The 24,964-nt window shown below is 42.8% G+C and overlaps 1 protein-coding gene across 3 annotated transcripts in view; it reads right to left on the minus strand.

Moving 5' to 3' along the window:
• COL5A3 (collagen type V alpha 3 chain) overlaps nt 1-24,964 on the minus strand; it is a 213,826-nt gene that overhangs the window by 147,097 nt on the left and 41,765 nt on the right. For all 3 annotated transcript variants that reach the window (XM_056570607.1, XM_056570606.1, XM_056570605.1), the window contains exons 2-3: nt 2,747-2,914; nt 322-535 (exon numbers count right to left, since the gene is read on the minus strand). In XM_056570607.1, coding sequence (XP_056426582.1) covers nt 322-535; nt 2,747-2,914 — 382 coding nt within the window. The remainder of the gene's footprint in view (nt 1-321; nt 536-2,746; nt 2,915-24,964) is intronic.

Raw genomic sequence — 24,964 nt, forward strand, 5'->3', positions numbered from 1 at the left:
GTGGCGGCCGCCACGCTCCCTCCCATAGACTTGCATTAAGGGGGTGTGGTGTGATGTCACAAGGGGCATGGCTGTGATGTCACGACCCAAGCTGCCCGCACCCAGATTGCGGGGTCCCAGCGGCAGGACCCCCGGGATCAGACATCTTATCCGCTATCCTTTAGATAGGGGATAAGATGTCTAGGGGTGGAGTACCCCTTTAATTCACTGTAGTCTATAGTAAAGTTGGAAACACCAAGGCAAAGACCATGTTAAAACGAATAAATAAGCAAAATTACAATTCGATCTTATCACGTGGGCCTATATGAGCAGTCTACTTACTTGCCGTCGGCCAGGTTGATCTTCTTGAAGAATGGGTAGTTCTCAGGGGTTGGGTTTCCATGTTGATCTTCATACACAAAGACTGGGGAGCGCCCAATTTCCACTCCCAGTTGTTGAACGCCCTTTTCATTGTAAATGGAGAGAAGGAAGAACTGGGCCCCCTTCCTGACTTTGAGAGTGATGAGAATGGAGAAATCCGCAGGGAACGTTTCATCTGTACCGAGGGATGAAATGAAGATTTTAGTTTTGAGTTTTGGATATGTTCTTCAGATGCACCATTGATCTACTTTAAAGGGGTACTCTGCCCCTAGACATCTTATCCCCTATCCAAACGATAGGAGATAAGTTGTCTGATCGCGGGGGCACCCCAGACATCCGGCGCACGGGGCGGGGCGGAGGCTCGTGACATCACGGCCACACTTGTGATGTCACGGCCACACACCCTCAATGCAAGTCTATGGGTGGGGGTGTGACGGCCATCACGCCCCTCCCATAGACTTGCATTGAGGGGGCGTGGCCGTGATGTCACGAGCCTCCAGTGCTGCACCCGAAGCTCTGAACGATCACCAGATGCAACAGGGAGATTGTGGGGGTCCCCAGCTATCCTTTGGATAGGGGATAAGATTTTTTTTCACTGGAGTACCCCTTTAAGGAAGACCTAACTATACTTTCACTGACACTGAAGTTGACTTCCTTTCTTGTCCTATGCTCTCCCTTTAGAGGGTGTCAGGGACTTTGTCAATAATCCTTGCATTTGTGGGACATCATTTTCTAAGTCTGCTAAGTAATCGATTACTGAGGACAAAAAGGTCCCTGGTTACTCGGTGGCAATGGCTTCTTTTCTTGGACACCCACGAGAGTCAAGAAGCCTTCATACATTTTAGATCATCAACCATTCCTGCCCCAAAATTAGCAGTTTTGGTTGGGTTCTGTCTTATGTATACAGGCACCTAGATGAGTGCCAAGGTGTCTTGAGGTTTTATAGATGACCAGTAAAGAGAGTTCTATAACAAATTGATATTAGGGCAAAATGAATGTTTAAATGGGCGCTGTCAGATCCAAAAACCTTTTATATGTTGTTACTGATGAAAATTTAAGACCTTTTGTAATATGGTTGTTTAAAGAATTTTGAATATTTAATAAAGAAAATGGCTCCTGAAAATCCCACCACTAGGGGTCCCTATACCTACTGGGACACTAACCAGTCCTGCAGCAGCATCAGCTTGTCCATGAGTCATAGAGAAGAGATGACAGCACAGGAAGAAGGTCAGCAACTTAGCAGGAAGGTACAGTACACAGATAATCAGAACACACAGAAAACGCTTTCTCTAAGGCTCTAGAAGACACAAAGATCCGGCAGGGTTCAAGGGGAAGTCAGTCCCCTTTATAGGGTAAGCGCCCGGTAATTACCAATTACTGGAGCTCTGGCCCTTTAAATCTCAGAGAGCCGGCGCGCGCGTTGGCAAACAGAACGCATAGGAGCGTGGAGAGGTGAGTTGGCGCAGGGGACACGGCCAGGACACCGGACCGCAGGAGTGTTTGTAACAGTCACTATACCATATGGGGCTTTTAGTAAATTCTGTATCACGTCTTTTTGAGAGTACTACATTGAACAGCAATAGAAATAGTAAAGTAGCACTATTTAGACATCATATAGCACCGATACTTCCACCACACAGTGCTGAACAAAATTGCTGTAACTGCTATTGTGAGAGCACTGTATGGTGGTATTATTTAAAGGAGATATCCAGTGGTGAAAAACGTATCCCCTATCCTAAGGATAGGGGATAAGTTTCAGATTGCGGGGGTCCGACTGCTGGGGCACCCCGCGATCTCCTGTACGGGGCCCCGGCAGACTAGGGGAAGGGGGCGTGTTTACCACCGTACGAAGTGGCGGCTGACACGCCCCCTCAATACAACCCCATGGCAGAGCTAGAGCGCTGCATTCGGCAATTTCCAGCTCTTGCGGCCGGACATGTAGGGAGACCCCTAGTGGTCGGTTTTTACAAGTCGAAATAGATATATAAATATACTTTTTTTTTTTATGACATGGTATTAGAAAGTTGTTTCTAATACATTAATTAACAACATATAAAAAGTTTTTGTGATGACAGGTACTCTTTAAGCAAGTATGTAGTTAGTATGTCACAACTTTGAGACCAGTGTTTCCCAAACTGTGTGTCTCCAGCTGTTGCAAAACTACAACTCCCAGCATGCCCAGACAGCCTTTGGCTGTCTGGGCATGCTGGGAGTTGTAGTTTTGCAACAGCTGGAGGCACACTGTTTGGAAAACATTGCCATAGACCCTAAGTTAAGATCTGCTGTAATGAATATAAAACTGTTCATTCTTCAGTAGAAACAGATGACAAAAAAGAACAATTTAAGAAATTGCTATATATACTATATCTCCGTTGTCTCGTCTTACCTGGAAATAGCTGCTTAGTCGGGGCGCTAAAGTGCGTTCTGTTCTCCAATCGGAAAGCGATATCTGTCTCTTCAATTCCTTGCCTATGCGTACAAAGTCCGGCGGCTAACGTAATTCCTTCAATTTCTTCATTGAGTTCCAGGGCTGATAAGACATTGACTGGGGTTTCTGGGATTGGAAAGACAAAAGATAAAGCGGTCAGGTTCACATATCTTTAAAGTGTCGGCTTTTTTCACAGCGTCGTTCTTGCCCATACACAATAATGGCGCTATATCCAGGGGTAAGATAAGCTATATCCAGGGGTAATATATTTTTTTAACATATAATATATATATATATATATATATATATATATATAGTGTATATAAATATATATAAAGTATAAAAATAAATAATTAAATAAAATAATAATAATAAGAAAAAATAATATATATATATATATATATAAATAAATATATATATTTTTTTTAATTATTATTATTATTTTCTTTTTATTTAATTATTTATTTTTATTTATCGTATTTATTTCTTTTGTTACCATTTTATAAAAAGATCAAACTAAAGTTATTCCCGATATTATCCTATGATATTACCTACTTCCCAGTTTGTCAATATGTAAACTAAAATTCACAACGGGTTTGTAACTAGAATATATATCACCATTATTGAAATATTATTTTTCATTACCCAAGGCCTGTTTCTTGCTTGTATGGACTAGTTTGTATATTACTCCACAAACCAGTCCAGGTACACACTTCCAATGCTTATTTAGAATTTCATTTAATTTAATGGGTTTTGGGGGCATTGGGCAGGGGATGCCCAGCTTTGGATGGGCCTATATACATAGGTGAGAGGAATCTGTCTCTACTCTCTGAATTGTCAGCAACCGAGGGAATGGGTTCCTGGCAAAAGCATAATGGCTCAATGGAGGTGCGAAACAAACACACAAGTGTAGAAGAATTTGGAAATGTGGTTGTTGGATATTCTGAAGGATGATATTGATTTCCATATGTCAGAATGGATTATTTCACTTACAGATATAGATAATTGCTAATAGTCATCACAACCAGCAAGTTATGCAAAAGAATATAGCTACTATAATATTGCCCCTATGTACAAGAATATAACTACTATAATACTGCTCATATATACAAGTATATATCTACTATAATACTTCTCCTATATACTAGAATATAACTACTATAATACTTCTCCTATGTACAAGAATATAACTACTATAATACTGCTCCTATATACAAGAATATAACTACTATAATACTGCCTCCTATATACAAGAATATAACTACTATAATACTGCTCCTATATACAAGAATATAACTACTATAATACTGCTCCTATATACAAGAATATAACTACTATAATACTGCCTCCTATATACAAGAATATAACTACTATAATATTGCTCCTATATACAAGAATATAACTACTTTAATACTGCCTCCTAGCTGAGAGGTTGTGTGTGTGTTGCTCTCCTGATGTCTGGAGAAAGCCCAGGGAGGGGCCACCCTGGGTGGGGAAGCTCCCCAAGCAAGGCCCAGGCTTCTCGGCCTATTCTGGGAATTAATCCCCAGACACCACAATCCATGGATGAAAATCCTAAAGTTTCTCTGGATGTGAGAAATGTTCAGAATGTTGTCAGTTCTGGTGCAGCAAGAAGCACAGATGAGAAGAAAGCTGTGGAAGTGAGGAAAGAAACTTCATCAAGTAAGGTAATGGCTGCAGGTGTGCAATCCACCCCTCCTGCAGTCAGACAGAGGAGAACATCCCTGGAGAAGCAGACCATGCAGGAGAATCTGCAGCAGCCTGTCCTGATACGTTCTGACCGCACACGATACGGGAGCGGGAGCAGCGCAAAAGTTACAAGCACGCCAGAGGGGACCAGAGGGAGTACAGCAGGAAGGCTTCAGGGGGCCACAAGTGCGGTCACTGAGAAGAACCAGGGGCCCAGTCCCCAGTCTGGAGATTGTGACCCCGCAGCAGTGACCACAGCAACACCGAGACAGATCCCACCTCAGAAGCAGAGTCCTGTGAGTACCCCACCAGCGCGGCCCCCCAATACTCAGCGGGCACCTGAACTATGTCTGGCCGAGCAGATCCCAGCTCTGGTAAAGAGACTTGAGACTTTAAAAAAGACTAAGTTACAGCTGCAGAAACAGACTGTATATACAAGCTAAAGGCAGCAAACCCCAATAACCAGGCTGTACATGATAAGAAGCTGAGCTCCCTCGCTGTGCAGCTCGCTGACACTGTGCAGGACATGGAGGACGTATTGGACCAGATGGGACCAGTCGCTGAGACCTTCAGAAATCAGCAGCGATTTGAGGGATATAAGGAAAGACCAGCGCCAAAGTCATCTACTGCTGCACCTAAGTCTTCAGCCTCACCAGGGGACACCCAGCAGTCCTGTACAAGACAAGAGGACATCCAGCAGTCCTGTGCAAGACCACTCCTCAGACCAGCCAGCTTCCCTTTTGAGAAAGGAAATTTGTACAGACAAGCAGAAGCAAGCGTCCAGCAACATCAGAGACCTGCAGAGACTCCTCCAGAGGTACCACAAGTCCCAGCAGTCAGCACGGTGAAGCAGGACTATGGACTCCTACCAGAAGGTAACTCTGTAACCGTTGTGCAGTCACCACAAGCCCCTGGGGGCAGTAGAGAGCAGCAGGACTGTGGACTCTTACCTGAAGGCAGCAGTGCAGCAGAGAGTTCACAGGACATGGCTCTGCAGGGCTTGCTGGGCTCTGTAGTGCAAGATCATTCTGCCAGTGACTGCAATGATATGAATGTATGTGATATTACTGATAATGTGTCTGCAGAGGGGGGCGCTTCACAGTTTGTGTGGGATCTGGGGTCATCTCTGGGGTCAGGTCCACCATTAGTTCAGCCTCCAGAGGCTTGTGACCCCCAGAGTATAGAGGTTGATGGTGGGGAGGGGGCTGTACAGTCTGATGCACAACACTTCCCCCCTTTAGTCACACAAGTATCAGACCCCCATAGTACAGCTGGTCAGCAGCCACCACAGCGCCCCCAAGTACAGCAGGAGGGTAGAAGTAGTGGCGCCTCCTCTGGTAATGCCTGGAGCCGCGGGTCACCATTCATGTCCAATGTGAATTATACAGGTCAGGCTTTCAAGAGGAGGAACGTGGTCAGGTTCAGACATAGAGGGGCCAAGGAGGAGCTGCCTGACAGGAGGTTTGTGGTCCGTGAACTTCTCTGCCACCAAATGGGCTTCCTGCCATCTAACATCCTGGCAGTGATAAACCTTCCTGACAGGCAGGGCTATGACGTCAGCTTCAAACTCATGTCTGACCTGGACCGCTTCTGGGCCCATGTCACCCGGGTGAGAGATGCTGATGGCTGGAATAAGTTCAGCTTTGTCCCCATCTCCAGACCAGACACAGCGAATGTCACCATTATATTCTGGAACGAGTCTGTCCCCCCCCAGGATATTGTTGTGTGGTTAAAGAGACACTGTGACCTAATGTCAGACCTGACTAAGACCAGGGATGAGGACGGCATATGGACGGGAGGGTGGAAGGTCCTGGTGAAGTTACGGCAGATAAACAACATAACCCAACATCTGCCCAATTCTTTCTTCATTGGTCGGGAGAAAGGGGTTTGCTTCTATGCAGGTCAGCCCAGAAAATGCTTCAAGTGTGGGAAGACCGGTCATATCGCGAGTGTGTGCACCCTAGTGAAGTGTAATTTATGTGGGGAGATCGGCCATGTCAGCGCCACCTGCCAGAATATCCGCTGCAACCTCTGTGGTAAGACCGGTCACTCCCACAGGGACTGTCCTGACGCCTGGCATAACATCTGTAAGGACTTCCCTGATGAGGACCTGCTGGAGGGGGCAGAGGACCTGGAGGAGGAGACGTTGGTGTCAGGGTCAGCAGTGACACAACCTGAGCCTCAGCATAACATGGGTGACACTAGAGGTGACGATATGGGTGACAATATTGGTGACACTAGCGGTGACAATATGGGTGACAATATTGGTGACACAGTGCCCGACCAGTCCCAGCCAGGAGCCACTGAGGGGAACAGAGAGGTCACTGAGCAGGTTGTGGCCATGTCTTCTTCTGCCCCAGCATCAATAAATCCGCAGAAGAGACGGAAGAAAGACAAAACCAGCCGTAAGCCTGAGGAGGGATGGACCACTGTCCAAAAACCTTCCAAAAAGAAAGTAGACCCCGGGTCAGGTGTCATGACCATCACAAATAGGTACAGTGTCCTATCAGAGTCAGACGTTGAGGAAGAGATGGAGAGGGAGCTAAAGAGAGTGATAGATGAATTTAATGAAGACCAAGAGGGTGATCCCCCCACAAAAAAGAGACCCCCACGAGCAAAACGTCTGTCCGAATCGGACATGGAAACAGGTGGTCAGCAGGAGGGCTCGGACTCAGATCTGTGATGATGGGGGTGACATCTCTGCACTTTCTTCTTTCCTTTGTTATGATGGCCGACTTTACCCTTAAAGTGTTCTCCAGTAATGTGAACAGTGTCAGAGTGAGGAGGACCAGACATGTCGTATATGACTATCTAAAGTCTATTGATGCTGACATCATCTTCTTACAGGAGACACGTTTAAATACTCAAGGACTGTTACGTGAGGCAGAGCGTGAATGGCGGTCTGGTCCATCCTTTTGGTCACTGGGTGTGGAACCAAGTGCCGGGGTCTCTATCCTGTTTACCACCAATGATGTAACTGTACATAGGCTGACAGAGGTATTGATGGGAAGGTGCCTAATGCTAGAAGTTACTATTCGGGGTAGAAGGCTCCGACTCATTAATATCTATGGTTCACAGACAGTGACTGAAAGGGTTAACCTTTATAATGAAGTGAAGCCATATCTCTTCACGTCTGTCCCTGTCATCTTGGCCGGAGATTTTAATGCCTCCAGAACAACTAGTGACAGATCCTCTAATAGACCTCTGACACGAGACTCCAAGGTCTTAAACAACATCATTCTACAGGCCGGGTTGTCAGATGTGTTTGTGCAGGGTGGTCGGAAACCAAAATTTACCTATTTCTGTGGTGGAAGAAGTAGTCGTATAGATTTAGCTCTGGTTAGTCCCACAGAGACCATTGGTGAGAAGGATGAGAAGATCGTCCCTTATTCTGACCATCTGGCCTTATATTTTTGTCTGGGTGTCACACAGGGTCCTGAGACAGGTAGAGGGTTGTGGAGACTGAATTCCAGTCTATTAGAGGATCCTTCTGTGCAGAGACAGGTTCACTCTCTTATACAGAGTCAGCTAGAGAGAGTGGACTTCTATGATGATATGGCCGCCTGGTGGGAGGATGTCAAGGATGAGATCAGAACCCTCTTAAAGAGACTGTCAGTTATAAAGGGGAAGAGTAAGTATGGCCAGTATCTCAAGCTGCGGAAAGAATTGGAGTCACTATATTCGGCGGGTGGGGACCAACAAAGGATAGACCGGCTGAAATCTGAGATAAGGCAGTATCAGTACAGCAGGTATACCTCCCTGGTTCTTGAAAGGGATTATGGGTCCTTAGGGTCTCCTGATCCCTTTGAGAATTGCCGGGAGCGGGTGGCAAATAAATCTGTCACCGGTCTCACTGACTCCCAGGGTGTTTTGCAGGAATCTCGGGAGGGTATCCTGGGGGTGGTGAGATCGTACTATGCTGACTTGTTTCAGAGGAAGGTTTTGGATAGAGACAAGATGACCCAATTCTTGGAGACAACTCCGCTCCCTGATACTAATGATTTGGACTTTTCTCCTTTGACAGCAGAATTGACGGTGGCAGAGGTCAAAGAGGCCATTGATAAGTTACATCTGAAGAAGGCACCAGGTCCAGATGGGATAACAGCAGAATTCTATAAGACATTCAGAGACCTCTTGGCCCCAATCCTCGTGGATGTTTATACAAATTGTCTAGAAAGTCACCTGATGCCTCCATCCATGAGAGTGTCCTCGCTGATTCTGCTGTCTAAAGGTAAAGAGCCGAGTGACATCAAGAACTGGAGGCCAATTGCCCTCTTGAATGTCGACAGGAAGATTCTGGCAAAAATCCTGTTTTCTAGGTTAGTTTGTCTGTCCCCGGCACTGTTGGCAGGCTGTCAGTATGGCACAGTAAAAGGGCGGAACATCTCTGGGGCAGTGATCTCCATAAGGGAGATGTTTGAGAGATGTAAAGCCCTGAGGTGTGGGAGATATGTTGTCAGTCTTGACCAGGCTAAAGCCTTTGACAGAGTAGATCATGAGTATCTATGGGCCACTTTGTCAAAGTACGGTATTCCGGGACAATTCATTGATTGGCTGAAGACTTTGTATTGTGAGGCCGAGAGCTTTCCTCTGATCAATGGTTGGCAGGGTGACACGTTCAGGGTTGAGGCGGGGGTGAGACAAGGTTGCCCACTGAGCCCGCTGCTGTATGTATTTGCCTTAGACCCGTTTCTGAGGTCACTGCAGGAGTGTGGTTTTCAGGGGGTGCCGGTCCCCCACTGCCTACCCCTGAGTGTTGTTGCCTACGCGGATGATGTGACTGTAGTGATATCTGAGCCTCGTGAGGTGGAGATGTTGTCTGCGGCCATCAAAAGTTACTCGGAGGCCTCAGGGTCTCTGGTCAACCTTGAGAAGAGTCAAGCTCTCTGGGTATCAGATACTGATCCAGATTTTGATCTGACCCAATTTGTGAGAGCCTCCTCCTATATTAAAATCCTAGGGGTCAAATTCGGGAGGGACGATAATGCCAAACTAAATTGGGAAGAGAAGTTGGAAGCCGGAAATGCAAAGGTTCAGCGATGGAAGAACTGGAGGCTGACCTATAGAGAAAGGGTTAAAATGTTGAAGACTTACCTGGTCCCCGTCTTTTTGTATGTCTCTGTTGTTTTTCCTTTGCCAGAATCTTTCTCTGCTCGGCTCTTTAGCCTGTTCTTCCAAATGTTCTGGGGGAACAGGTTGAACCTGATAAAAAGAGGGGTCACCTACCTACAGAGGAGAGAGGGTGGGTTGGATATGCTGAATCCAAGGGTGTTCTTTGACTCCATGTTTCTAAAAGTTAATTTTGGTTGCCTGGACTCAAACAACAGCTCCCTGTGGGCGAATAGTATCAGGGACTGGATATTGCCTTTTGCAGAGTCTTGGGTGCGAGGCGGCAGTCTCAAGAGGGGGAGATGGACGCGTGACTACCTCCCCCCGTACCTGGAATACGGGCTCAGATGTCTGAAGAGATGGCGCATTGAGAAGTCCTATATAGAGAGTAAGCCAAGGAAGGATCTATACGTAAGGGTTTGTAGGGCTTTCTTTTGTTCTCCACTTGCCTTGAGGGACTGTGTGACCAGCACTTTACAGGAAAGTCTAAAGTTCCTCAATGGGAAACGACTCCCCGCAAAATTCTTTGACATAGCTTGGCTGTCGCTCCATGGGAGGCTCTTTGTCAGGGGTAATCTAAAGTATCTAAGCGTTTCTGATAGGAACTGTCCTCTGGGTTGTCAGCAGGAGGAGACGATGGAGCATTTCATATCTGACTGCAGGGGCGGGAGGAGGATATGGGAAGAAGTGTCCAGTAAGCTGAACATCCCATTACTGCAGAACCTGACGTATCCTGACATCGTATATGCTGTACCATCCAGTAACAGGACTGTAGACAGGGGGACAATGTACATAATTATAACAATCATTAAATATTACCATTGGCACATGAGAACTAGAGTGTCCATACACAACGAGCCATTCCACCACATCACAGCAGTAAGACAGATCATGTCCGAGCTCCAGTGGGTAAAGTCATTAGAGATACGGAGGAACCAAAATAATGGGAAATTATGGAGGAATGTCTCTTTGGTTTAACACGAATGATTTATAAATTTTTTTTGTGTTTTTCCTTTTCCAGCAAATGTGGACTTTCTAAGTTTAATATTACTCTGTGCATACTCTAGTTGAGTAGTCATTGTGTGTACAATGCTTGTTATTTTTGTTTTGCATTGTAAGAATTTATGTTACTTGTAATTTTGTTTGTTTTCACAATTAAAAATTGCCTCCTATATACAAGAATATAACTACTATAATACTGCTCCTATATACAAGAATACAACTACTATAATACTGCTTCCTATATACAAGAATATAACTGCTATAATGCTGCTCCTATATACAAGAATATAACTACTATAATACTGCTCCTATATACAAGAATATAACTACTATAATACTGCACCCTATATACAAGAATATAACAACTATAATACTGCCTCCTATGTACAAGAATATAACTACTATAATACTGCTCCTATGTACAAGAATATAACTACTATAATACTGCTCCTATATACAAGAATATAACTACTATAATACTGCTCCTATATACAAGAATACAACTACTATAATACTGCTTCCTATATACAAGAATATAACTGCTATAATGCTGCTCCTATATACAAGAATATAACTACTATAATACTGCTCCTATATACAAGAATATAACTACTATAATACTGCACCCTATATACAAGAATATAACAACTATAATACTGCCTCCTATGTACAAGAATATAACTACTATAATACTGCTCCTGTATACAAGAATATAACTACTATAATACTGCTCCTATATACAAGAATATAACTACTATAATACTTCCCCCTATGTACAAGAATATATGTACTATAATACTGCCCCCTATGTACAGGAATATATCTACTATAATACTGCTCCTATATACAAGAATATAACTACTATAATACTGCTCCTATATACAAGAATATAACTACTATAATACTGCCTCCTATATACAAGAATATAACTACTATAATACTGCTCCTATGTACAAGAATATAACTACTATAATACTGCCTCCTATATACAAGAATATAACTACTATAATACTGCTCCTATATACAAGAATATAACTACTATAATACTGCTCCTATGTACAAGAATATAACTACTATAATACTGCCTCCTATGTACAAGAATATAACTACTATAAATCCAAGAAGCAGGTAAAGAAATGAATACCGCACTCACCCACTGTCAAATGCCAGGAACACAGGAGGTTTATTTCAGATCATAAGATCATTTGATCTTATGATCTGAAATAAACCTCCTGTGTTCCTGGCATTTGACAGTGGGTGAGTGCGGTATTCATTTCTTTACCTGCTTCTTGGATTTACATGAACACTACATTTGTACCTGCACCTCCAGGTCAAGCCTGGATTATAAGTCCGTCTGCGCAGCCTCGCATTGCATGCTAAGAACCTTTCCTGTTACCAAGGGAGACCACACAATAGTGCCACTCATCTTGTTGGACATATAATTACTATAATACTGCTCCTATATACAAGAATATAACTACTATAATACTGCTCCTATATACAAGAATATAACTACTATAATACTGCCTCCTATGTACAAGAATATAACTACTATAATACTGCTCCTATATACAAGAATATAACTACTATAATACTGCCCCTATGTACAATAATATAACTACTATAATACAGCTCCTATGTACAAGAATATAACAACTATAATACTGCTCCTATATACAAGAATATAACTACTATAATACTGCACCCTATGTACAAGAATATATCTACTATAATACTGCTCCTATATACAAGAATATAACTACTATAATACTGCTCCTATATACAAGAATATAACTACTATAATACTGCCTCCTATGTACAAGAATATAACTACTATAATACTGCTCCTATATACAAGAATATAACTACTATAATACTGCCCCTATGTACAATAATATAACTACTATAATACAGCTCCTATGTACAAGAATATAACAACTATAATACTGCTCCTATATAAAAGAATATAACTACTATAATACTGCACCCTATGTACAAGAATATATCTACTATAATACTGCTCCTATATACAAGAATATAACTACTATAATACTGCTCCTATATACAAGAATATTACTACTATAATACTACCCCTATATACAAGAATATAACTACTATAATACTGTTCCTATATACATGACTATAACAACTATAATACTGTCCCCTGTGTACAAGAATATAACAATAATACCACCCTATATACATATAATCCCATTTTCCCTATGTTTCTATGGAATATTTCTTTGTGTTATAACTAGTCGTATTACTTGTATCTCGGTACAGATTTTGGAAATACACAAACATCCAGATTTGAATCTTTGCTGAAATCCAAACAGAGAGAAGAACATTCTGTGGTCTTCATAAGAAGAAATTGCTCTCACCTTCCAATGCCAGTGACCTCGCAAGAGAAAAACACAACATTTTCCCACACCAATAAGAGATAAAATCCTTATAAAAAGAAAATAGAAACCAGACTCAGAATAAATCTGTGCACAATGATCATTACAGCCCAATCCCTGCGGATAAGGAAAATAATTGTCTATTTATTCCATCAGATACCATAAAATGTATGTGCCCAACCAGGGGCGGTCTGAGACGTGACCGGACAACAAGGCACTAAGGGTCATAGGCGCTCACCACCCACAGTAACATCTCATCACATGACCACATGGAGTCTGTGACCGGCTGTAACTTATGATGACAGCGGGTCTCAGGAGTGGGACTTGGTGCAATCCAAACTTTTGACATGCCTGGACTACATGACAAAAGTTAACATAAATTACTGTAAAAGGGGTACTCCGGAAGAAAAATGTTTTTAAAATAACTGGTGCCAGAAAGTTATACAGATTTATAAATTACTTCTATGTAAAATCTTAACCCTTCCAGTACTTATCAGCTGCTGTATGCTACAGATGAAGTTGTGTAGTTCTTTCCAGTCTGACCACAGTGCTCTCTGCTGCCACCTCTGTCCAAGTCAGGAACTGTCCAGAGCAGGAGAGGTTTGCTATGGGGCTTTGCTTCTGCTCTGGACTTAAACATAATTTATCAACATAAATATGATTAACATGTAATAGAAAAAATGGCCACTAGGTGGCTATGTTCTTTTCCCTGCCCCAATTAATACAGTGAGTTTGGTCTCCTCCCGGCCTGGTAGGAGACCAAACTCAGGAAGTGTTTCTCTGCACTGAGCTTGATTGACAGCTGCACAGAACCTCATTGAAACATGCACAGAGGCTCAGTGAAACATGCACAGAGCCTGAGGTCTTCTATTCATCACAATGCTGCAACAATGTGAGGGCAGAAGTGGTCCACCAGCAGGCTTCAGTGATGTCATGCCTGCTGGGAAAACACCCTCTTTCTCCTGCTGGGAGATTGCACGATTGTGAGCAAGAATAAAGGTAAGGTACACCGCTTTTTAAAGCTCTGAAATTTTTTTTAAGGGTGGAGGTGGTAGGAGTGTTAGGAGTAGTTAGGGAACATAGCCTGAGTTAGTTTAGAACAGTTTATTTGGTGACAGGTCCTTCTTAAGAACCAAGAGGGTCTATGCAAAAACTTGAAGTAAACAAGAAAGCAGAATTAGTTTTTTACTCCTTTGTAATGTAATTTAGCTGCATGGGATCAAAGGGTAAAGGTTTCTCCTTGGGTAAAGGTGTGCAGAGACTTACAGGCCATTCTTGCTGCACTGGGAATTGTGGGAAAAAGATTGTGGGAAATAATCTCTTTCTCAAAATAGTGACAGCTTTTAGAGGTAGCATCCCTTTAATGCTTGACTTCAAGAAGCCTTAGAACAACTTAGAGCCAAAACCTCCCCAATCAGTTATCTATCTATATCTATATACAGTGAAAACCTCTTTGAGTAGATCACAGTCTATGGGACTGTTTTGGGGGGGGGGGGGTGCAACGGCAGTGCTGGCTGGGCACGTCGGATGCTGGCCAGCTACTAACTTTCTTGCAGTGGGCAGAGCGGTGCCCCCATTAAGAGGTGCTCTAGGCAGCTGCCTATTTTGCTTATAGGCTGAACCGGCCCTGAGTGTGGTTCATAACATAGTGTCTGTACCTGTGTGTGATGGTGGTCTCACAATTCTTATGTGATCTTTGCCCTGGTGTTCATTTTTAACAGCATACAAAATGAGCGTCGTCTCAGATTTTTCCAGGTTGCAGTGTGGCCTGAGACATTACATCACTAGTCTAGGTGTTGAAAGGGAGCCTGTCTGCTTCAATGGGTGGACCGACCGCTGGGTGGAGGGGAGGACTGAATATCGTTCTCCACATTGCTCCTGGGATCTGTCCCAGGTGTGCTTTAATGGGTGGGGTGCCTGTTGTGTGGGAAGAAGAAAAGTGACCTCACACTTACATACAAGGGATCCTGGGATTTGTAGTTGGAGGGAGGGAACTCCAACAGGAAATAGCCATTTCACAAAAAGAAAGCAGCAGTCTTATGGTGGACTCACAACACAGCCGTTTAGCCCCAAGACAAGTACGGATCCTTCCTAAGCATGTCCATTACGGTCTGGCAGGTAAGTACTAAAGTCACCTTATGGTGGAGAACCCCCGCTTTAACATGATGTTTATAGCACTGATGTTTGTAGTTTTGCCACAGCTGGGGGCACCCTGGTTGGGAAACACTGGTCTATGGCACCAAAATAAGACCTCTGGGAAACATTACACTTAAAGGGGTACTCGGGTGGAAAACATTATTTTTTAAATCAACTGGTGCCAGAAAGTTAAACAGATTTGTAAATGACTTCTATAAAAAAAATCTTTACCCTTCCAGTACTTTTTAGCAGCTGTATGCTACAGAGGAAATTCTTTTCTTTTTGAATACATTTTTTGTCTTGTCCACAATGCTCTCTGCTGACACCTGATGCCCGTATCAGGAACTGTCCAGAGCAGGAGAAAATCCCCATTGCAAACCTATGCTGCTCTGGACAGTTCCTGACACAGACAGAGGTGTCAGCAGAGAGCACTGTGGACAAGACAGAAAAGAAATTAAAAAAGAAAAGAACTTCCTCTGTAGCATACAGCTGCTAAAAGGTACTGGAAGGGTAAAGATTTTTTTTTTTAATACAAGTCAATTACAAATATTTTTAACTTTCTGGCACCAGTGGATTTAAAAAAAAAATAATGCTTTCCACCGGAGTACCCCTTTAAGATTGTTGCCCATGTTTTTACTTCATAGTAAATACACAAATCACAATTATGACAAAAAAAAATAAAAACACTAAAGAATGTTGAACGTTCTAACTTTCCAAAACATCTGTTTAAATACACAAAAGGGAATTATTTGATTAATGGCATATTTTTTTCCCAGATACATTGAGGAGATCAAGTAGAGAAACACAAAATTCTGGACTAATTCAACAAAATAATCCCAATAAATCCTTCTCGGCTTTTAGGATACTAGAATTCTTCGAGTTTACTGATGATAAACAATAATCTAAAATCAACTTGTTTCCCTTTTTTAGAAGAGCAGCGAGGGATCAGCTTTGCACGATGGAGCCTGATGAAGGGGCCATGTGGGCCTAGAAACGCGTTGCACGGAGTTAAATTAAATATGGTAAGATTTCATTTAAAGGGGTATTCCAGGCAAAAACTTTTTTTTATATATTAACTGGCTGAAACAGATTTGTAAATTACTTCTATTAAAAAATCTTAATCCTTCCAATAGTTATTAGCTTCTGAAGTTGAGTTGCTGTTTTCTGTCTAACTGCTTTCTGATGACTCACGTCCCGGGAGCTGTCCAGCTCCTATGGGGATATTCTCCCATCATGCAAGGGATATTCTCCCATCATGCACAGCTCCCGTGACGTGACATCATCATTGAGCAGTTAGACAGAAAACTTCAGAAGCTAATAACTATTGGAAGGATTAAGATTTTTTAAAGTAATTTACAAATCTGTTTAACTTTCCGGAGCCAGTTGATATATAAAAAAAAAGTTTTTGCCTGCAATACCCCTTTAACTCCATATATGGTTATATTATAATATCATCCTACTAATGGTCTTTGATATGCCCCTAAAATTCTTGTTTTAAAGACAAGTGTTTGGAGTACTGTTTCTTTGTTGTATTCCCCATAACACTTGTGGAAGCTGCTGCCGCTACAGTCTATTCCCACCATGCCCCACATGGTGCTTGTTGAGAGTTGTGCCTCCGGCTGCACAACTAAGATTATTTTGTTTTCTTCAGTTTAGGTGTTAGTTTTGGTGCTTGTTTGGCTCTTCTATATGCAAATTTCATTTCGATCAGCTGATTTTTTACGGTTCTGTCACAAATATTGACTCCTGTTTCCGCTAATTTGTTACTACTTTATCGTCTTAAGCATTTTCTATTTTCAGGAAATATTGCTTTGAGATTTCTATCCTGACATCCTGTATTACTCATACACAATCTTTCCACATAGTTTTGTACTTATACCAAATCCTACACACAGCTGACTGGGAACAACTAACATCTTCTGCCACACTCTGTGTTGGATTTCCATCTTTAAGTAGTTTTATAATCCCTTTCAGTGACACAACTGTCTTTTTGGGTCATGTTTTCTTCCCCTCAGTTCACAGTCCACAGCTCGGCCAGGTCGGTCACTTTCCCCTTTCCCTGCTGACTGATTTGCATTTTTAAAGGGTAGGAATTTGTTTTAGAAATTCAAGTCATAAGGTAATTCCCAAATTTATTTCTGTACTTGATCTGGAAAAATATATCTCTTTAATAAAATAATTTTATTTTATGTGATTGAGTTATGTTTTATGAAGCAGAATGTTAAAGGGGTACTCCGCCCCTAGACATCTTATCCCCTATCCAAAGGATGCTGCTGGGGACCCCCTCGATCTCGGCTGCGGCATCCCGGACTTCTGGTGAACGAAGTGAACTTCGCTCCATGCCGGATGACTGGCGATGCGGGGCGGAGGCTCATGATGTCACGGTCACGTATGCCTCCTCAATGCAAGTCACGCCCCCTCCCATAGACTTGCATTGAGGGGCATGGTTGTGATGTCATGAGTGGGCCTGTCTGTGTCTAAACGAATGCCGGGTGCAGCAAGGAGATCGTAGGGGTCCCCAGTGGCGGGACCCAGGCGATCAGACATCTAGACAGATAAGATATCAAGGGGCGAAGTACCCCTTTAAGTTCAGAGGACCTTGGCCAAAAAGAAAAAAAATGATTTTATTATCATTAAAGGGGTACTCCGGTGGAAAACATTTATTTTATTTTTTTCAAAACAACTGGCTCCAGAAAGTTAAACAGATTTGTAAATTACTTCTATTAAAAATCTTAATCCTTCCAGTACTTATCAGCTGCTGTATGCTACAGAGGAAGTTGGACAGTTCCTGACACAGACAGAGGTGTCAGCAGAGAGCACTGTGGTCAGACAAAAAAAAACTCAACTTCCTGTGGAGCATACAGCACCTGATAAGTTCTTGTAGGATTAAGATTTTTTAATAGAAGTAATTTACAAATCTATTTAACTTTCTGGAGCCAGTTGATATGAATTTTTTTTCCCACTGGAGTTCCCCTTTAAATAGTTTAGGGAGCCCCGATCACACACCTCTTTTCAGTTCCCTGATAGGCCGTTCCTGAGATATGAAAGTATGTCTAATAGTCAGATGGTCTTTACTTTAAAAAATAGGAATGGTGGACAGAATTATACAGTCAGGGGCATGAATGTTGTACATTGAGGGGTATGTGTACCTCATACAGACCCCCTGACTGTATAATCCCACCCAACACCTGATACTCACTCCCATTAAGTTCCTTGAATTGTCAAACTATAAACCCGAATTTCTCATGAACAGATGGGCGTATCAATAAATTGTGAAAAGGTTGGTGATCAGGGCCCCCTAAGCTATTTAATTATAGTAAAATCTAATTTTTAGGGGGCTGGCCACAGGTCCTCATTTACCGTAAATATTGTTTTATGACATTTATTGTTTTATGACATTATGTGTCACATAGGCCTTTGCTTTGAAGTATAAAGCTGAATGACAATCCTTTAAGGGGGATTCCATATTGTTTCCCAGAGGTTGTACTTTGAAGGAGCAATAAATAAATAATTAAAAATATAAATAAATCTCTAACAATATAAAAATAGTTTGATTATTTCGATAACTACATTTTAGACTGGATTAATGCTGACTAATGACTATACACTGGACAATTTGCCAATAATTCACCCAACATTCTCATATGTCTCATATGTGGTCATTGAAGACCATCATTCTAATACCCCATCTCCTAAAGTAAAATACTAAAATACAGTAAAAGTATGTTGTGAGGATTTGAGGATCAAACAGCTTTCGACTGTATATCTACTGTAGCCTTTTGGACCTTTAGGAGTTTGGCAGGAGGGGGTATTGATGGTAACTGGAGTCACATATGAGGTTTTGAGTAGTTAAAGGGGTACTCCGGTGGCAAACTTTTTTTTTTTTTTTTTTAAATGAACTGGTGCCAGAAAGTTAAACAGATTTGTAAATTAGTAAGAATGGAGGATGGCACTCACCCAAGATGGTAGCTTCAAAAAGGTTCTTTATTGTGTAAACACGGTGGCGGTGTCAGACAGGTGAATGAACAGGAACGCTGAGGCCCTCGATGTTCCTGTTCGTTCACCTGTCTGACACCGCCACCGTGTTTACACAATAAAGAACCTTTTTGAAGCTACCATCTTGGGTGAGTGCCATCCTCCATTCTTACTAATTTACATTGGATTGGATCTGCTGTCTTTGGACTGAGCACCACAGAGATTTGGGTTTGTGCTTCTGCTTTTCACCTGTTGCCTGAATAATTGCCGTATAGACAGCAGTGCCGGATTCTGTACCTATATCCTGTTAGATTTGTAAATTACTTCTATTATAAAAACGTTATCCTTCCAGTACTTTTTAGCAGCTGTTTGCTACTGAGGAAAATCTTTATTTTTTTAATATCTTTTTTGTCTTGTCCACAGTGCTCTCTGCTGACACCCAATGCCCGTATCAGGAACTGTCCAGAGCAGGAGAAAAACCCCATAGCAAACCTATGCTGCTCTGGACAGTTCCTGACATGGACAGAGGTGTCAGCAGAGAGCACTGTGGACAAGACAAAAAAGAAATTCAAAAAGAAAATAATTTTCTCTGTAGCATACAGCTGCTAAAAAGTACTAAAAGGATTAATATTTTTTAATAGAAGTAATTTACAAATCTGTTTAACTTTCTGGCACCAGTTCATTTAAAAAAAAAAAAAAAAAAAGTTTTCCACCGGAGTACCCCTTTAAGCTTCATATATGGTTGTCCAGGATTAGAAATGCAGTGCCACACATGTCCATGGGTAGCGTCTGGTATTGTTGCTTAGCTCCATGAATGGGACTGGGCTGTAATACCACACTCAGCCTGTGGACAGATGTGGCACTGTGAGCTGGAAGAAATCAGCCAAGTTTTTCTACTGCTGGACAACCCCTTTAAAGAAACGGTTCTTCTAAATACTATTCGATGGCATCCAACCTCAGGCCTCATCAAAAGCAATTAGTGAGTAAGAATGACTGACGTTTTTATTGCACAATATAATGGAAGACACATCGATAGCAATTCTGTAAATCTGTAATACTTGGCTAATTTTACAGAGTGTTATATAGTGTAAATCTATGAATTAAAGGGGTACTCCCCCCCCCCCCCCAGACATTTTATCCCCTATTCAAAGGATTGGGGATAAGATGTCTGATCACGGGGGTCCCGCCACTGGGTGATCTCGGCTGCAGCACCCCAGACGTCCGGTGCACGGAACGAACTTCGTTCCGTGCCGGATGACTGGCGATGTGGGGCGGAGGTTCGTGACACCATGGCCACGCCCCACTTGTGATGTCACAGCCACGCCCCCTCAATGCAAGTCTATGGGAGGGGGCGTGACATCTGTCACGCCCCCTCCCATAGACTTGCATTGAGGGGTCGTGGCCATGATGTCACAAGCGGGGCGTGACCAAGCTCTATCTTATGTTTTTTTTTTTCTGTTTCCCAGCACCTCATGAATGTTATGGGGGTCCCGGGCTTGTAGATTCTGGGCCCCAATGCAAAATCTGAAACAAGGCCTTCACCTAACCTGTACAATTTATAATACTGGTGCCCTCTTAAAGTATGTGGCAGAAAGGTCTTTGAGCTTCTTCAGGCTTCCCAAGGGCATTACCACTGTTCCTATTATATCCAAGTACCCCACCTGATCTCTACCATGTGATCAGATCCAGAAGTGTTGGCCTGGTCCACTTGAGGATCCTATGGTAGGCCAAGGCTCTGAGTCACAAAGGTCCAGCATAAGACAACTCGTTTGAAGCCAGTTTAAATGGGCACTCTCATTAAAACTATTTTTGCTATTGCACTCCTTATGGTAAATAAAAAAGATTTCTAATATACTTTGGTAAAAAAAAAAAGTTTTCTATGTTTTATTTGTGCTTAAAAAAAGCTCAAGAGCACATTTTCCCCCATCTTATATACAGACTTTGGACCGAAGACCAAACACAGGAAGTGCAGCCTGGAGTGCTGAGGGCGTCCAGCCTCATCCAATCATAGCTCTTCCCACACTTAACTGCCATATGCTGTTGGTTGGACACACCCCCCTCAGCACTCCAGGCTGCACTTCCTGTGTTTGGGCTTCGGTCCTAAATCTGTGTATAAGATGGGGGGAAAATGTGCTCTTGAGCTTTTTTAAGGACAAATGAAACATAGAAAACTTCATTTTTTTTTTAAAAAACAAAGTATATTAGAAATATTTTTTACCATAAGGAGTGCAATAGCAAAAATTAGTTTTAATGAGAGTTACCCTTTAAGAACCAATGGCTTGCCACCAGGGATGACTGACAAATAACCTATTACACAATGGCTGCTTGTGATGAGATCCTGTGGTTCACTTTTTACTAGTCAAATCCTTTCCTTTCAATGAGACATTCTATAAAAAATACATAAAAGATTCTTCAAAATATATTACAAATTGGGAAACTTTTCTTAAAGGGGTACTCCACTAGAAAAAAAAATTTTTTATCAACTGGTACCAGAAAGGTAAAAAAAATTCATATCAACTGACTCCAGAAAGTTAAACAGATTTGTAAATTACTTCTATTAAGAAATCTTAATCCTTCCAGTACTTATCAGATGCTGTATGATCCACAGGAAGTTCTTTTATTTTTGAATTTTCTTCCTGTCTGACCACAGTGCTCTCTGCTGAGACCTCTGTCCATTTTAGGAACTGTCCAGAGTAGAAGCAAATCCCCATAGAAACCTCTCCTACTCTGGACAGTTCCTGACATGGACAAAGGTATCAGCAGAGAGCACTGTGGTCAGACAGAAAGGAAATTCAAAAATGAAAGAACTTCGTGTGGATCATACAGCAGCTGATAAGTACTGTAAGGATTAAGATTGTTTTAATAGAAGTAATTTACAAATCTGTTTAACTCTCTGGCACCAGTTGATTAAAAAAAAAAAATGTTTTCCAGTGGAGTACCTGTGATGTCCCAGTACGGGATATAGTCCCGTACACTACTTGGGCCCTGTCAGGTTGAGTCCCTCTGTGTCCTAGGGGCCCTCCTGCAGTGTCTCCCCCATAGTAATATATATTACGTACAGTGTTATGTGTGTTATGTATAAAGGACCTTTAAGGACCTGTGAGTTAGTCACATAATAATGTGTTCACCTGATGTGTTTGTTACCCAGAGAGCACCAGCTAACCAGGTGACCTGCAGCTTGACCTATGGGCTTCTGGCTCAGACCCCCTTTATAAGAGGGGGAGCCAATGCAATCTCATCCTCTCCCACCACTCTTTCTGCTGAGGTACAGTAAAGACCAGATGTCTCAGAACTAGAGATGAGCAAACTTACAGTAAATTCGATTCGTCACGAACTTCTCGGCTCAGCAGTTGATAACTTATCCTGTGTAAATTAGTTCAGCCTTCAGGTGCTCCGGTGGGCTGGAAAAAGGTGGATACATTCCTAGGAAAGAGTCTCCTAGGACTGTATCCACCTTTTCCAGCCCACGGGAACACCTGAAAGCTGAACTAATTTATGCAGAAAAAGTCATCAACTGCCGAGCCGAGAAGTTCGTGACGAATCGAATTTACTGTAAGTTCGCTCATCTCTACTCAGAGCCAGTGTCCAGCATATCTGGAGGCCTCAAGCCTAACCTACAGCCACATGTCAGTTAGTCACGTCATCTATGTCTGATGTCACTACCTACAGTCAAGTCTATTATAGTCAGCGTGGCTCCGCTAAAGTCTGTCAAAGTCACTGCAAGTCCCAGCAAGCTGCGAGGTCCCGTGTGTTACTGGTCATCTGTCTGGGATCCTGTCCTAGCTGTAAAGACTATTTCCATCTGTCTACCTCAGTAAAGCTACCGTTAACCCTACACTGGTCTTGGACTATTATTGCCCTGCCTAACCTTGGGATAGCAATGCTACCATTTGGGTGGTTACTGGGAAAACCACGCCCTGGCGTAACGAACATTTAGGGGTTAATAACATCTGCCCCTGGGCTATACTATCTGCCCCATACACCATCACCTTAACACCCCGAGACACCACATACCCCCTTTAATATTATACTTCTAAGCTGAGATTCGACTGCTTGAGTTTACAGGCCCAAAGCCTAAGGGCTGCACTACTGAGATTCTGATGAGATCCGCCTTGCTGTCATCTAGCTATGTACTCATGCCTGTCCATCCCTTCTGTCTGTCTACACGTTCTACACTCCAGAGACAATAGAGATTGCAGGCAGCAGAGAAGAGGTTAAGGTTGATTTCTTCGGAGCTCATGTTATGTGCTTCAAGGAGAACATGTTGTGACTTCTCTGAGCCTTGACCCTCAACAAGATGCTTTTGTGTCTTTAGAGAAATAAAGGAATCGCATAATAAGCTTTGGATCTTCTTCTGTAACCCAGTACACTGAATGTATTGTTACTGGTTTCCAGTTACTGCCTGCAGCGTTCGCTCCCTGCCCAGTCATGACATCGAGCTGCTTATTGTTTTATATCGTCCTATGGGATCCAACCATAGGAATACACATCATGGTGCTGGCATGAACTCTAGATTGGGCCTCTGTATACGGGCACTGATACCAAGCATATGTAATCGCTGAATATAGGGCTGGAGCACCACATAAGGGTCTATTCACACCGCAGAATTTCCACATGCGGGATTCCGCCTCAAATTAAAGCCCATAGACTTCTATGGGATTCCGCACTCCCATTCACACTTCTGAAGTGTAAATGGGAGTGCGGAATCCCATAGAAGTCGATGGGCTTTTATTTGAGGTAGAATTCCGCATGCGGAAATTCTGCCGTGTGAATAGACCCTTAGGCTAGGTTCACACTACAGAATTTCCGCCTGCAATACCACTTTAAAATTGCAGGCAGAAATTCCGCTTACTAAAATATATAGTGTGGTGAATGTGTTTCCGTTCACTAAGTCACACTGCGGAATTTGTAAAGCGGAATTTGTGAACGGAAAATCGGCTTGGAAGTTTCCACCTGAAGAATGGCGTTGCTCATTCTTCAGGCAGAAATACTCGCGGAACACATTGCAGTCGGCGCTGGCCGCACTCGGAATCTCCGGCGGAAATGTTCTGCCTTACAGTTATTGATGGAGGATGAGAACCCATTGTGAAAATGCTGTGAATACCCCGACCTGCCTTGGTCATAACACCTCAAATCACGTAAGCCTGAGTTTCCTGAATGCCAGTCTAGGCCGTTAATTATAGGCACAATGGTTGCAAACATTTGCACAGGAGTATCATGTACTGTTCCTATTCCTTAAAGGGGTACTCCGGTGGAAAATTTTTTCTTTCTTTAAATCAACTGGTGCCAGAAAGTTAAACAGATTTGTAAATTATAAGCCACTGGAGGAGGAGAGAGCACACCGTGCAGCTAAACATGCAGATATACAATACCGCTGGTGTACACTGGCAGCCTCCGGACCCGATCAGTAACAACGCAGCACCTGCGGGGTGCACACACTAGATAAAGTATCAAGCAATACAATGAAAGAGAGGTAGCGTGCACTCACCGCGGGTAAACAGCTGCAGGCCCGAGGTTCGGGATCACCACTACATAGACGGAGACGGTAAGGGGCGCTCAGAGGCTACGCCGGCTGTTTCGGACGTAGGAACGTCCTTCTTCCGGCCTCAACCAAGGCCGGAAGAAGGACATTCCTACGTCCGAAACAGCCAGCGTAGCCTCTGAGCGCCCCTTACCGTCTATGTCTATGTCGTGGTGATCCCGGACCTCGGGCCTGCAGCAGTTTACCCGCGGTGAGTGCACGCTACCTCTCTTTCATTGTATAGATTTGTAAATTACTTCTATTTTAAAATCTTTACCCAGTACTTATCAGCTGCTGTATGCTCCAGAGTAAGGTGTATTTGTG

Source organism: Hyla sarda, chromosome 4, assembly GCF_029499605.1.
Source record: "Hyla sarda isolate aHylSar1 chromosome 4, aHylSar1.hap1, whole genome shotgun sequence".
Classification (NCBI taxonomy): Eukaryota; Metazoa; Chordata; class Amphibia; order Anura; family Hylidae; genus Hyla; species Hyla sarda.